The sequence below is a fragment of the Phytophthora cinnamomi genome (genome assembly GCF_018691715.1).
Source record: "Phytophthora cinnamomi strain GKB4 chromosome Unknown Contig16, whole genome shotgun sequence".
In the NCBI taxonomy this organism is placed as follows: Eukaryota; Oomycota; class Peronosporomycetes; order Peronosporales; family Peronosporaceae; genus Phytophthora; species Phytophthora cinnamomi.
In genome coordinates this window covers 1-13303 of record NW_027150949.1, presented here as the reverse complement: position 1 = coordinate 13303, position 13303 = coordinate 1, and the positions used below count along the sequence as shown (strand labels likewise).

Sequence of the window (13303 nt, the reverse complement as noted above, 5' to 3'; positions counted from 1 at the left end):
AGCAATGATTGAGAGAGCTTCGACGGACAAAATTTCCATAATCAGCATTAGCATGCTAGCCGCAAGAAGAGGCCGACGTACCGTGCTGCGGCTTTGAAGTCCCTCGGGTGGCCCCACCACCGACTCGAGTGGTGGGGGCCGCCACGAGAAATACGACGCAAGAAACAGTGGAACCAGCGCGTACCCAATACTTCTGTCGATAGCGATGCCGCAGAGGTCTGGTACGCACGTAACTCACTCCTGCATTGGTGACGTTCGAGTGAAGATGGCCATTGCACGCAAATAACGCGCCTAAGGGACATATTCGAGACACTTCCGGTTGGCTCGAAATGAATCAAGGCGTGCACCAAAGACAACATAGCGGATTGGTTGAAGGCATGCTGCTGTACTAGCACGAAATGATATCCGTACGTGTACATCAACCAAAGCGATTGATGAACTAGGGGACAACTTGGCGATTTAGTGTCCTAGCTCAAGGCTTATTCTCTCATTGCACTTTCAAACTTACCAATTGGCCGACAACTGGAGCTACTAGCCATGGCTCAGAGTGCTATCCGCGCTACCCAAACATGGCAGCCGCAGAAATACCTCAAGTTCCAGCAACAGCGTCTGCGACCGGCACTTGACCTTCTTGCTCGAGTGTCTTCAATCCCGTCGGCTGTCGAGGATTCGATCGAGATCATTGACCTTGGAGCAGGGACCGGCAACATGGCCCCAGCCTTCCTAAAGCGGTGGCCAAACGCACACGTGACGTTTGTGGACTCGGCAACTTCCATGCTGGAGGTAGCTCAACAAGAGCACAAGGAGAACGATTCTCTCCGCTCGCAGCAATTCAGCTACGTGCAGGGCGACTTCGAGACGTATGATCCCGGACACCCTGTGGATCTCATCTTCTCCAATGCGGCGCTGCAGTGGGCCCGTGCGGACCAGCACAAGGACATCATGTCGAGGTTGTATTCGTTCTTGAAGCCCGGGGGCGTTCTCGCCTTCCAGATCCCAGACACGCGTCTCCAGCCCAACTACCATCTCATGGTGCAAGCAGCCGCTGAATTGGGTCTGAGCGAGCGCGCGGCTGGAGTGCGTTCGGTCACGTGCGAGCACGACCCGGAGTTTTACTACGATCTGTTCAAGTCCGCCGATAAAGACGTCGAGCTGGACGTGTGGGTGACGGTGTACGCGCACATTCTCGAGGGAGACAACCCTGTAGCAGACTTCACCAGCTCCACAGGGCTGCGTCCGTTCATGAAGGCTCTGGGCGAGCCTTCGACGGAAGCCACGCAGTTCGAGCAGAAGTATCGCGAGCTCATCGCTGCCGCGTATCCCAAGCAACGGGACGGCAGCACCATCTTCCACCTCAAGCGCTTCTTCCTCACGGCTGCCAAGCCATTGTAGGCAGCTGAAATCCTAACGTTAGCGTTAGCATTAGCGTTTGAGTCGAACCCTGAGCTAATACACGTGATTGGCAGACAACTTCAACTTCAGGAGCGATCCAAGTCCAGCGTGATCTTCAAGAGTCGTGCGTCCGCTCAAAGCTCCTTCAGCTCCACCCAAGCACCATGAGCAGCTCCATGGATCCGCGTGCTTTGATCAACTACTACATCCGCAAGGGCTGGTACGACCACGTCCAGCGACTATGCGAGCAGATTCTCGAGAAGAAGGGCAGCGACTCGGCCATCTTGTTCTGGCGCGCCTTCGGAATCGTGCTGGAGCGCAGCTACTCGTCCGCCATCCGAGAACTCGAGAACCTCAAGAGAACGGGCCGCGACGTGGAGCTGCCGTGTCTCCACGCGTTGGTCTACGCGCACTCGCAGTGCAAACATGTCGACCACGACGAAGTCGCTCAGCTGGAGCTGCAGTTGGTCATGGCGGAGGAGAACGCGTCCAGCGCGAGTCTCATGCTCTGCGCAACCTTCTTCTGGCACTTAGGGGAGCACGCCAAGGCTCGCAAAATCCTCGACCAACTCTTGAGCAGCAGTGGGAAGAGCAGCTCGGACGGAGCACTCCGTCAACGAGCTCTCATTCTCCGTGGCTGGGTGGACCTCACTGTCGACCCCAAAGTTAAACGCGACGCAGACTTGCGAGACAATGCCGTCCAGTTCTTCGACCAAGTGACTGAGTACGTGACCGCCATGACCTGTGCTAGTTTAGTGCAGCTCTTCCATTGCTAACCTTTTAGCTGATGTTTTTGTGTGTGTTTTTTTGCTCGTCAGGCGAAGGGATGCCGAGCTGGTGCTTGGGATGGCCAAGTACTACGACATGAAGAAGGCATACCCGCGCGCCTTGGAGTCGTTCGACGAGATCACGGTGCAATTCCCTTGGTTCAAGCACTCACTCAGCGAGAAGGCTTTGGTGCTGTTGAAAATGGGCAACTGGGACCAGTGCATGGACAGCGTGGAGCGAGCGTTGAGTGAAAACGCTCGGGAGATTGAGGCCATGCGCATCACGATTCTGCTGCTCTTGTCTCGAGAAGGTCACGCCCGCGAGGCTGCAGAGAGAGTTCGTGATCTGTTGGAGGCGCTGAAAAGAGTCGAACCGGCCAACCCCGAGCTCTTTTGCGAGATATCGCGCTGCACAGCTCGCGTATCTGATCGTGACTCGGAAGTACTTCAATGTAGCTTGGGGCTCATTGAGCACGCTATTCAGCTGAACCCGGACAGTGGGGCGTTTCGAGCCGAGCGCGGGTATCAGCGTGGACTGCTTGGAGACTATGCGGAAGCCATGGAATCATACAAGGAAGCTCTAAAGCTGGACGAGTCCAACGAGATGGCCCTGCATGGCATGATCTACTGCCAGATCAAGCTAGGTCAGCTTGAGGACGCCTCGCAGCAGATGGAATTCCTCAGTGTGATCCAGGAATCGATCGGAGCCAGTGCTAGCTTTGCCTTCCTTCAGGCACTTCTAAGCTGGGAGAAAGACCGTGACCGTCCTAGACAAGTGAAGCTGCTGCAGCAAGCCATGCAGATCCACATGGACAAACTGAAGGAGACCATTCAAGGCCCTGACGTGTCCACCCACGATACGATGAGCCTTCTCAATCCAATTTTCCTCGTCGAGGTGGCTACAGAGTTTCTGCAAGGTGACACTCCACAGCCCGGTAGCCCCAATGACAGCTTATCCGATGCTGTTCTTAAGGGCATGAGCATCCTGGAGAAACTTGTCAATAAATCCCCGGGCTTCCTACGAGCTCAGTATGTGCTGGCACAAGCATACTTCGACTCCCAGAAGCTGGACGACGCCTACCAGGTCACCAACCTGATCCTGAAAATGGATCCCGGGCACTCCAAGGCCCACTTGATGCAGGCCCGCGTGAGTCTTGAGCGCGAACACTTCCGAGCAGCCTCGTCGTGTCTTGATCAAGCACTCAGCTACGATTTCTCCGTTCGACAATCACTGTCGTACTACATCATTAAGGCGCGTATTCTCGAGAATGCTGGCGATGTCCGCGAGGCGCTTCAAACGCTTCAAACCGCGATGAAGATGATTCAGAGTGCTGGTGGCTCAATGATTACTGGAACCAGCAACCGTAGGCAAAAGCAGTCAGCTGAGAACAACGCTGGCGGCGTGTCACTTTCGACAAGGCCTCCGTGTATATCCACCTGGCTCAGGTACTATCGCAGTTGAACGACATCGCCGAAGCTACCAAGACTGTGCGCGAGGCGCTTGATGTATTCCGTGGCACGTCGCAAGAAGTTCGCGTGCTTGTGGCTAACAGCGAGCTTGCCATCAAACGCGGGGACTATGACGCAGCGATTGCTATGCTCAGCAGCGTGCCCGTGAGCTCTCCTGCCTTCACGAAAGCTCAAATGGTCAAAGCTGATATCTACCTCCAGTACCGCAAGGATAAGCACCTGTACGCACGCTGCTATCAGGAACTTGTAGCGATTAACCCTTGCCATGCCACACGTGAGTTTGGCCGAGGCGTACTTGCGAATCAAATGCTGGATCAAGCGGTCGAATCGTTTGAGCGTGCCAAAGCACTAAGCCCTGGTGACCCAACTATCGCTGGGCGCATTGGACGTGTCCTGATCTCGAAGCACGACTACCTCAAGGCTGTGGACTACTACGAGACAGCGCTGAAGCTCGCTCCGGGAACCTTGTGCTGCGCAAAGACCTTGCTGAGCTGTACGCCAAGCTGCGCCATTACGACCAAGCCCTGCGTGTCGTGCAGCAGGCACCGTCCAACGATTCCGAGTCCCTGAGCCATCTCCTGCAGGTTGTAGACCTCCAGCTCGTGCTGCCAACTATTCACCGTGGACTTGGAAGCGATGAGATGGCCGTTCAGGCATTGCTCAAGGCCTACGCCATTCAAAAGTGGTTTTGGATCGCCAGAAGGACGAGCAGCCCGATGTTCTCAGCAAGCAGCGCGCCGCTATTGCCAACACTTGCTATCAGATCGCAGCCATCTACGCCTCAACGTCTGGTAACACAGAGCGCGAGAATGTCGTGAAATACTGCACGCTAGCTCTGCGATCAGACGAGACCCATGAACCTTCACTGCTCTTCCTAGCGCGCTCATACCAGCAAATTGGTGATCTGGACCAGTGCCAAGTGCGCTGCTCAACACTCCTGCGCCTCAACCCGGCTCACGAAGAAGCTGCACTCATGCTAGCCGACATCTTGCTCCAGAAGGAAGACAATGAATCCGCCATTTATCACTTCCAGCAGCTTCTCGACAGTCGTCCCGACAACTTCGCAGCACTGAGCCGCTTCCTTGTCATGCTACGTCGTGCTGGAAAGCTTCATACTTCGTCCACCGACAAGGAACATGGTAGTTTGGCTCAACGATACTTGCGCTTGGCAGAACGCAGCACCAACGTGCGCGTAGCTCATGCGCCTGGACTTCACTTCTGCAAGGGGCTCTATGCACGCTTCCGCAACAACGTGGTGGAAGCCATTGACGAATTCAACCTTGCACGGCGTGATCCAGAATGGGGCGAGCGGGCTCTCATCAACATGATCGAGATTTATCTCAATCCAGACAACGAAAATCTCTGGGATGCAGGCAACGATGGCAATGAAGGCAATACGAAGGAGCAGACCGAAAACCTCCGCATTGCCAACACGCTGCTAGACGAGCTTCCGTGGCTCGAAACGAGCGCGACGCCAAACTCCGCGTGCTTGAAGCCTACGCCGTACTTGCAGTCCGCACAAAAGCATGCTGGACAAAGCCATCCAGCTCTTCATGGAGATTCTCGAGACAGTCGACCGCGACTACGTACCTGCGTTGCTTGGGCTCGCCACGGGATACATGTTGACGAAGCAGCAGCCCAAAGCCCGAAACCAGCTCAAACGCATCGCCAAAATGAACTACGATCAAATCCTCGCGGATGAATTCGAGCGCAGTTACCTTCTGCTTGCGGACATCTACATCAACCGCGGCAAGTTTGATCTTGCCCAAGAATTGTGCAAACGAGCACTGACACACAACAAGTCTTCTGGAAAAGCCTGGGAATTACTTGGATTGGTCATGGAGAAGGAACAGTCATACATCGACGCTGCTGAGTGCTACCAGGAAGCCTGGACTTGCGAGGGCGAGGCCAGCGCAGCAATAGGCTTCAAACTTGCGTTCAACTACCTCAAGGCAAAGAAACTTGTGCTCGCTGTTGACGTTTGCCACAAGGTGCTGGACCAGTACCCAGACTATCCAAAGATCCGCAAGGAAATTCTTGAGAAGGCTTACGCTGGATTCCGACCCTAAATGCAATGGCCACAACAACGCAGTCAAGGAAATGCAGGGTTGAGTTGCATTCATCTATATATCTATCAATGAATGACCACATACCGTTTATCTCAAGCCATTCACTGCAATTGCCATTAGGTATCCACTAGCCAGCGATGGCGTAGTCGCGGAGTAGCGGTATGGGATTCTTGGGACGGTTCTGGACACCTTTGCAGATAGCTATATGCTGTTGAGCGCCAGAAGGTGCAAACTTCCGACGGCAGCAAGGGCAAAGCACAAGTGTTGCTTGATGCTCCTTGTAGCTTTGTTGCAAAGTATGATCCTTTAGCTTGTGTAGCTTGGATGTCGCTGAACCTGTCGAGCTTGGTGGCGTTCCAACTCGTGCATTCCTGGGATTTGGCGGGGAAGCCTGGTTTGATGGAGTGCCGCGCCCCCAGGAGCCTTCGTTGCCGAACACGCGCGGACAAACTGCCTCGTGTTTCGCTAGCCGACCTTCTGCGAAGCTTCGGCTACAGTACCGACATGTTTCCATTTGCTGTGCTACCGGACCTCCAAACGAACTCGGCTGTGCTGTGTTCCTTTTGCCAACATCTTTCTTTCTTCGGCGAGCTGGCTCGACATCAGTAGCTCGTCGAGCTGACACTTTCTCAGCGTCTAGCTGGACGTGGCGATCAGGTGAGTTCTTCAAGCTGTTGTCATCCGTGCCAAATATTCTACTCCGAGCATTACGCGACTTCTGCGGTGTACTTTCCGTCGAGCCGGGCTCCTTCATGCTACTACGCCGGCGTCTAGGACGTAACAGCAATAGGCTATCCTGCATCGACGTAGCGCCTGGTCGTCCATGAGGCGTGGGGTCCGGAAAGACGCAGCATAATGCATTGAGCGCAGCGTCGTATCCTCCGACATCAGTCCAGAGCCCGTTCAAAGCTCAAGTACAGCGGCGACATGCGCCGCTTGTGGAACTTCGCCGACGCGCATTCATGGAAGTGCGCTGCCAGTTGATCGCCCGGCTGCTGCTCGCCGCAGAAGCTGCAGAACAACGTCGCCTGGCGGTCCATCGTCGAACCTGCAGGCGCCGACGCCGACGCCGCCACCGACGCCGCCGGATTGTACCCAAGACTCTGTCGCAGCACCGAGTGGTGCAGCTCCGACCCCTCTTCAGTAGCAGCCGCGGCAGGCTGCGGCTGGGGCTGGTTCTCGCTCGAATTGTAGTGACTCGGTCTGCACACAGCCCCCAAGAAAGCAAATCACCAAGTCAGAATTTACCACCCAACACTGCCCACCCTCCCAACGTCCACGTACTTCTTCCAGGACGACTCGCGCGTGCGGCGGTTGTAGTAGTACACCCTCCCTTTGGCCGTGTAGGCCTCCTGCCACTCGTCCTCCTGTCCCTTCTCGTGTTGCTCTCCAAAAATAGCTGCAGCGTCCTCCACCTTGTCCTTCTGGACCGTCTGCCCGTCCATCTGTTGTTGTCTGTCCTCTTCTTCAGCGTCCTCGTCCTCCATCTGTTCCTCGTCTGAGTCCACATGTCCTTCATGTGTCCTCCAGTGTCCTCCTCTGTCGTCCAGCGTCCACCTGTCCTCCATCACCTCGTGCACGAAGTCCAGGTAGCCCTCCGCCGTCCTCCCGGCCCTCCAGGCCTCGTCCTCCTGCTCCTCCGGCTCTTCCTCGCTCTCCGCGCCCTCCGCCGAGTCCTCCAGCAGCCGCAGCGCCTCGCGCACGCTGGCCTCCACGTCCGCCTCCTCCGCCGCCGTCATGTCCTCGGAGCTGGCGCGTGCGGCAAACGTAGCCATGGGCGTGACCATCCAGCCGTCGTCTTCCTCTTCCTCGCTCTTGTGGGACGCCTCGGAGCCCCAGCTGCGCCTCTCGAGGGGTTCTTCTTGGTGCGTTAGATGCGTCTGCGTCTCCTCTACGCGTTGCATCGCCTGCGACGTCGCCAGCGGCTCTGGGGCGCGAGATATCGCCGTAGACAGCGACGCATCGCGGGGGGCGTCGACGTCCGCCATCTCCGTTTGAATTTTGTATGGGAAATTGAAGAGGAGAGGAAAAGAGACGAGAAGGATGGGGATTGGATGAAATTATGGAAAGGAGTTTTGACCTATTAGAGAGAGCGGGTGGAGATGGCTACATCAACTTCAACTTGACCTGAGAGTGACTAGGCGAAGTAGAGAGCGATACTGGTGGCAAGGGCGATAGCAGACGCGAGCGACTGCGCCGCCTTGAAGCTGCCAACGCCCGAAGTGCCGGTGCCCGTCGTAGTGTTCGTGGTCGTGGTCGTGGTCGAGTTGGTCGCAATTGTGGTCGAGTTTGTCGCGGTCGACGCAGAGGATGCGGCAGTGTCTGCATTGCAATTGATATTTGCCCACAAGCTCGGGTCGGATGTTAACGCTGCGTCGGAAGGGTGGGAGACACCAGTTGTCCAGCGTGGAGCGTCTCCGGAGCTCTGGGTCCACACGCAGCACGGATCGCCAAGCTCCTGGCCGTTGGTCTGGCCGTCGCCGTCCGGTGTCAGCTTGGCACAACTCTGTCGTCCATTTAGCGCCAGCTTTCTTGAATGCGTTACCGAAGGCGTTTGGGGGGTCATCCCCGTTGTCGGAGGTGTGGCCGATGGCCGTGAACCCATCCACGTTGTCGGCGTTCGGGATGCGCTGGACGTAGTAGCTATACCCTTGAGCTGTTGGCATCAATAGTGCCATGCTACTGATTAACACGAGCGAACCTGACACCATTGACGGTCGGAGCTCGGAGGAATGAATGACTTGCGCCCGTGACTTAAACTTCGCGAATGTGCTGGTTGGATTCACTGCTGTGACAGCAGTGAATTGGTGCTTCCAACAGTCTGCTGAGGGCAAGAGGCAACCTTGTCTTGTACCTGTGGCAAATATAGGCGTCCCTTTTCGGCCGATCAGGTGCACACGATGAATGCTCTCGATTTGCACACGAAGAAAGCTGAAAAAAGTTTCGCAGTCTTAGGTGTGCGTCATAAGATGGCACATTAATCTAAAGAGAAACCGAGACACGTCCTGCTTTTAATGCGATTGTACACTACGAGTGACAATTTTAGTGACTCACAAACTTCAAAACCTCAACGCCGACTTGGGAGCTCGCATATTATAAATAGTTGAAATAGGCCAAACTTCAACGACGAACGTAGGGTGTGAGTTTATACTCGTTAAGCTTAGTGCATGCCTTCGACCTTTTATCTACGATCTAAGCAAATAAGAGAGCAATTCCAGTCGCAAGGGCGAACATGGAAGTCGCCGACTCCACCGTGAGCGAGCTGTCCGCTCCAGACGTGGCGGAAATAGTTGTGACAGCGGAGCAGTTGATGTTCGCCCAAAGAGAGGCGTTCGACGTCGAGTCTTTGAGAGAAGGGTGTGAGACGCCACTTGACCATCGAGGCGAATTTCCCGAGCTCTGGGTCCATTCGCAGCACGGATCTCCGAGCTCCTGGCCGTTCGTTTGACCGTCACCGTCCGTGTCAGCTTGGCACAGCCCCAGGGACCACTTATTTCCAGCTTTCTGGAAGGCGTCACCGAAAGCGTTCGTCGCTTGGTTGTTTCCTGTACCGTCAGTGTGCCCAATGGCTTGGTAGCCTTCAACATTGCCGCCATTGGGAAGTCTCTGAACAAACTGTCTACTGCCGTCCGCGGTCGACGTGAAGAGCACCAGAGCGCCAAGGAGCGCGAATGAAGCAGACACCATGGCTTGATGGAGCAACCTGGTGGAGAGACTGGGAAGTGTAGCTTGCTTGAGACTCGATGTTTTAGAGAATGAAGAGGTGAGCTGGCTCAAGCTTGACTGAGTCCTTGCTCATAAGAGCTCGAAGGTGGTGATGTACACGCGATTATTTCTAGAGGTGCAGTTTGGGATGTTTCATGTCGACTATTTTCTCTCGCTGCGTCGTGGCAGTGTGGTGAGGACAAGAGGCTGGAAACCACCGGAATCCCACGGCTCAGAGTTTCATGCGATCGAGCTGTGCGGCGAACTAACTAAGATGTTAGACACCATGGACACAAATATAATAAGCGACAATTCAAAGGATCATGAATTTTTCAGAACTACGTTTCACTCCCCACTAGCAGTTTTCGCGTTCGGGTTTCATTCTTGGCGCCAAGACAGTGTTCGTGGATACCCGCCACTGTTTTCGCGGTTGGGCCGGTTGAAGGCGCAACGCAGAGCACCGTCACAGCCAACATCCCAGCAAAGACCCAGGTTATAGAGGATACCGTCATAAGCCACACCTCGAACATTTGAGGGTACAGCATCGCTCCTCCAGTGGCACCAAGACGGCTGAAACCAAATGCATACGATATCCCGCGCGCTCGCACAGCAGTTGGGTAGTTTTCGGTAGTCCACACAAGCAAACAGCACCACGCCCCCGCCAGCAATAATGACACGGAACAGGTCCCCACAATCACCACGAGGTGGTGCCACGGCGCGTAGCTCAACACAACCGAAGCTACCGATGTCAGCATTGCAAAGCAAGTCAGAGATTTCATTCGACCGCGAGTCTCCAGCATCCACGAAGCAATAATGCACCCAACAACCTGCGATCCATGCAGCAGCACTATGGTAACCCAACTTACGTACATGTTGAATCCAGTCAAGCTGATGAGCGTTGGAATGTACACGCCCAGCGCATACGACGACACCGCCATCACCGTCCACAGTACCCAAATCATCAACGTAGGCACAGATTTGTCAAATGCAGAAGGCTTCGCTTTCGCCACCGAAGGCACAAACTCCACATCTGCAGGCTTCGGAGCTTTTTGCATCTCGAGTGTATCGTAATGCGGCCGGACGCCATGCTCTTGTTCGAGTTTCTCCATAACCTTAAATGCTGCATTCACTCTACCAACACTCGCTAGCCACCGCGGAGATTCTGGAATGGCCCACCGCAGTACCCCCACGTACAACCCGCAGGCACAGACGGCCAAATACGCGTTTGTCCACCCGGTAGTCGGCGCCAATCCAAACGCCAGAGCTACGCCGACAATACCCCCAACACCTGCGAATGCCTCGAGCCATGCCACCATGGAGCCTCGCATAGATTTTGGGGAGAGTTCCTGCACCAGCACAATAGCTGCTGGTAGCTCTCCACCTAATCCGACGCCTGCAATAATTCTCGCGCCGATCAATTGGTAGTCCGTCGTAGCTACAGCAGATAGCGCCAACCCTGCTAGTGATAAAATCATAGCGAGCACCAGAGCCGAGCGTCGACCTCGAAAGTCTGCCAAGAGACCAAAAGCGGTCCGCCAAGTGCTGCCCCGAGGTACACCGACGCTTAGAATTTCCCAAGCGTTGGTCCCCATGGCGATATCGCTGGCCACAAGATGTCGAGTGAAGGCGAATAGCACGAGCTCTGCACTACGAAGAGCCAGCTAACACCCATTAGTAGCAGAAGGCGAACGTAGAACCACGAGTCTCGCATTCAGTGCATCCAGCCGCTTTTCAACGGTGGTCAGAGCTGTTGAAGACCCAGACAATGTATTCGCGGTGGGGAGTTGGGGCCCCGTGGCTGCAATACGGGCCGGCATTTTGCCTGAGGAACGAAAGCCTTGGTTAAACTCAAAGTGAGCTAAGTGTAGCAGGACGTGCTGGTGTGAAGTTGGCGAGTAGTATCGCTCATTTCTATCCTCGTCTTCGAGGACTGTCACACGCCGCGTTCGGATTCAGCGTTGAGATCACTTCTCCTTTGAAACGAATAGCAACAACGGAAGTGCCATTTTAGCTGTTCGGAGGTGCCATTTTAGCTGTTCGAACGGAAGTTGAGCTATGATGAGACTGCCACCAACGTGGTGTTTGGCTCTGCTTGCTGCATTGAGCGGGGCATCATCCGCGCAGAAGGCGCCGATCCAGGCGCGAAGCAGCACCGACAACACCTTAGTGTTTAAGATCCTCAACTTGCGGATCTGCACGTACTGGGATCCCCTACCGTCGGCTGTGGCAACAGCGTGCCACCAGGCATGGCCGCCGAGAACTGCTCCGAGGCTCTCACATACCAATTTGTGGATCAGTTGGTCGACCTGGAAAAACCTGACTTTATTGCGTTCACGGGAGACAACGTGCAAGTGTACGGCCCGAGCTGGCAGCAAGTGGCGATCGACCTTGTGACCAAAGCAGCCGAGGACCGCGGCATTCCGTACGGAATGGTGTTCGGAACCATGACGATGCAGGAGATTTTCCGAGAGAAGATCGTCGAAATGGTGTCGGAGAAAAAGCACTCGTACACTGCGCGGGGCCGGATACTGTTGACGGTGTTGGCAACTATATGCTCAACGTGACGGCTCCAGTTGCTGGAGCTTGGGGAGGCAGGAGACACCGTGTTCCGGATGTACTTCTTGGATTCAGGGGCAGATGCGCTGGCGAAGGAATACCCATTCGTGTTCTCGCAGTACGACTGGATCAAGCAGAGCCAGATCGACTACTACCGACAGCTCTCGGAGGCTGGGCGTGCTGAGAGACACAGCAGCTCGAAAACTGTTCTGCCTGCGGTCATGTTCTTCCACATCCCACTCGTGGAGTTTGTCTACTCGGACGACGGCTGCAGTGGAGAGACGTACGAGGGACCGAAAATCAAGGTATGAACATGCGCTTAATCTCGACTTTGTCCGGGATGAACGAGGTCAAGGCGGCGTTCGTCGGGCACGACCACCTGAACGAGTACTGCTGTCTTGTGGACGGTATTCAGCTGTGCTACGGAGGCGGCACTGGTTTCGGACAGTCGTACGGGCCTCCTATTTTCTCGGCGAACGCGCGTGATCCGAATGGACGAGTAGACAACAAGGAGCGCCACAAAATTCGCAGCTGGAAGCGGCACTACGACAACGTTAGCCTCGAGCGCAGCGAGTAAGTGCTGTATTCAGAATTCTAGGTGTAGCGAAAACAACTCTACACACCGTAATATGTACTGGACTCCTCACCGAGTCCTCTGCTTTGCATGCAATCATTATATATTTTCTTAGCATTACCTGGAGATTGCGATGCCCACAACTTCTCAAGTTGTCGCTCGACTAAGGCCGTTCAAGCTCCGGTCGCTTCTGCTACTTCTGCTTGGTGCTCTATCGACAATTCATATCGAGTAGCACGAACTCACCCGCCGAACGAAAGGCAGCCAGGACTTGACGAACCCCGCGATGCTCACGTACTTGGCCCTGGAGAACACCCAGAAGCAGAGCTCCACCATGTTCCACCGCTTGCGACCGGCGTAGTGGGCGTGCTCCAGACACACCGCCACGTGCGAGTGGCAGTTGTCGCAGCACAAGTTGTGCATCCTCTTCTCGTAGATCTTGCAGCCTGCGGCCACAGCTTCGTCCCACTTGGCCACGTCCTCAGGATCTACAGTGCACTGCAAGTAGCGCGTGGGGGCGCCAAAGGCGAAGTCGTCGCGGCCGATAGTGTGGCCCAGAAGTCAAAGATGACCCTGCAGAAAAATAGTAGTAACTTGGTCAATATAGGTCAATTCCACAGCTAAGGGCTCATTTGGGGCTAATACCGCACCCTTTACTGTCGGCGAGGCCTAAATGGCCGATGAAGGGAAGGAACCACGTGAGAATTGGAATGGGAGACCACACGATGCAGAACGGGAAGCGGTGCACGGCAGCGTCGATTGTGGAGCCC

At 55.2% G+C, this 13303-nt stretch overlaps 6 protein-coding genes across 8 annotated transcripts; 3 read left to right on the top strand and 3 right to left on the bottom strand.

Annotated features, from left to right (window-relative positions):
- Window positions 1–708: 708 nt before the first annotated feature.
- On the top strand, window positions 709–3621 carry IUM83_02270 (Tetratricopeptide repeat protein 21B; the record flags this gene model as incomplete). 3 transcript variants are annotated; one of them, XM_067926175.1, is made up of 4 exons in its annotated part: window positions 709–1388; window positions 1553–1612; window positions 1715–2116; window positions 2211–3621. In XM_067926175.1, 4 exons carry the CDS (start codon window positions 709–711, stop codon window positions 3619–3621), a joined length of 2553 nt encoding a protein of 850 aa, XP_067796744.1. The 3 variants fall into 3 exon arrangements, with proteins under 3 accessions (XP_067796744.1, XP_067796745.1, XP_067796743.1); XM_067926174.1 differs by having other exon boundaries at window positions 1553–2116; XM_067926173.1 differs by lacking the exon at window positions 709–1388 and having other exon boundaries at window positions 1557–1612.
- A 134-nt stretch (window positions 3622–3755) lies between these two features.
- IUM83_02269 (Tetratricopeptide repeat protein 21B) lies at window positions 3756–5698 on the top strand (the record flags this gene model as incomplete). The annotated part of the gene is made up of 3 exons (XM_067926172.1): window positions 3756–4122; window positions 4283–5081; window positions 5143–5698. The coding sequence occupies 3 exons, from the start codon at window positions 3756–3758 to the stop codon at window positions 5696–5698; spliced, it is 1722 nt and encodes a 573-aa protein (XP_067796509.1).
- An 887-nt stretch (window positions 5699–6585) lies between these two features.
- On the bottom strand, window positions 6586–7686 carry IUM83_02268 (Zinc finger C2HC domain-containing protein 1C; the record flags this gene model as incomplete). The annotated part of the gene is made up of 2 exons (XM_067926171.1): window positions 6586–6901; window positions 6983–7686. 2 exons carry the CDS (start codon window positions 7684–7686, stop codon window positions 6586–6588), a joined length of 1020 nt encoding a protein of 339 aa, XP_067796613.1.
- A 1204-nt stretch (window positions 7687–8890) lies between these two features.
- On the bottom strand, window positions 8891–9385 carry IUM83_02267 (atp-binding cassette superfamily; the record flags this gene model as incomplete). The annotated part of the gene is made up of 1 exon (XM_067926170.1): window positions 8891–9385. One exon carries the CDS (start codon window positions 9383–9385, stop codon window positions 8891–8893), a length of 495 nt encoding a protein of 164 aa, XP_067796528.1.
- Window positions 9386–11649: 2264 nt separating this feature from the next.
- On the top strand, window positions 11650–12536 carry IUM83_02266 (Calcineurin-like phosphoesterase; the record flags this gene model as incomplete). Its single annotated transcript, XM_067926169.1, has 3 exons — window positions 11650–11889; window positions 11977–12264; window positions 12375–12536. The coding sequence occupies 3 exons, from the start codon at window positions 11650–11652 to the stop codon at window positions 12534–12536; spliced, it is 690 nt and encodes a 229-aa protein (XP_067796808.1).
- A 219-nt stretch (window positions 12537–12755) lies between these two features.
- IUM83_02265 (transmembrane protein 222) lies at window positions 12756–13091 on the bottom strand (the record flags this gene model as incomplete). Its single annotated transcript, XM_067926168.1, has 1 exon — window positions 12756–13091. One exon carries the CDS (start codon window positions 13089–13091, stop codon window positions 12756–12758), a length of 336 nt encoding a protein of 111 aa, XP_067796652.1.
- Between the last annotated feature and the right edge of the window lie 212 nt (window positions 13092–13303).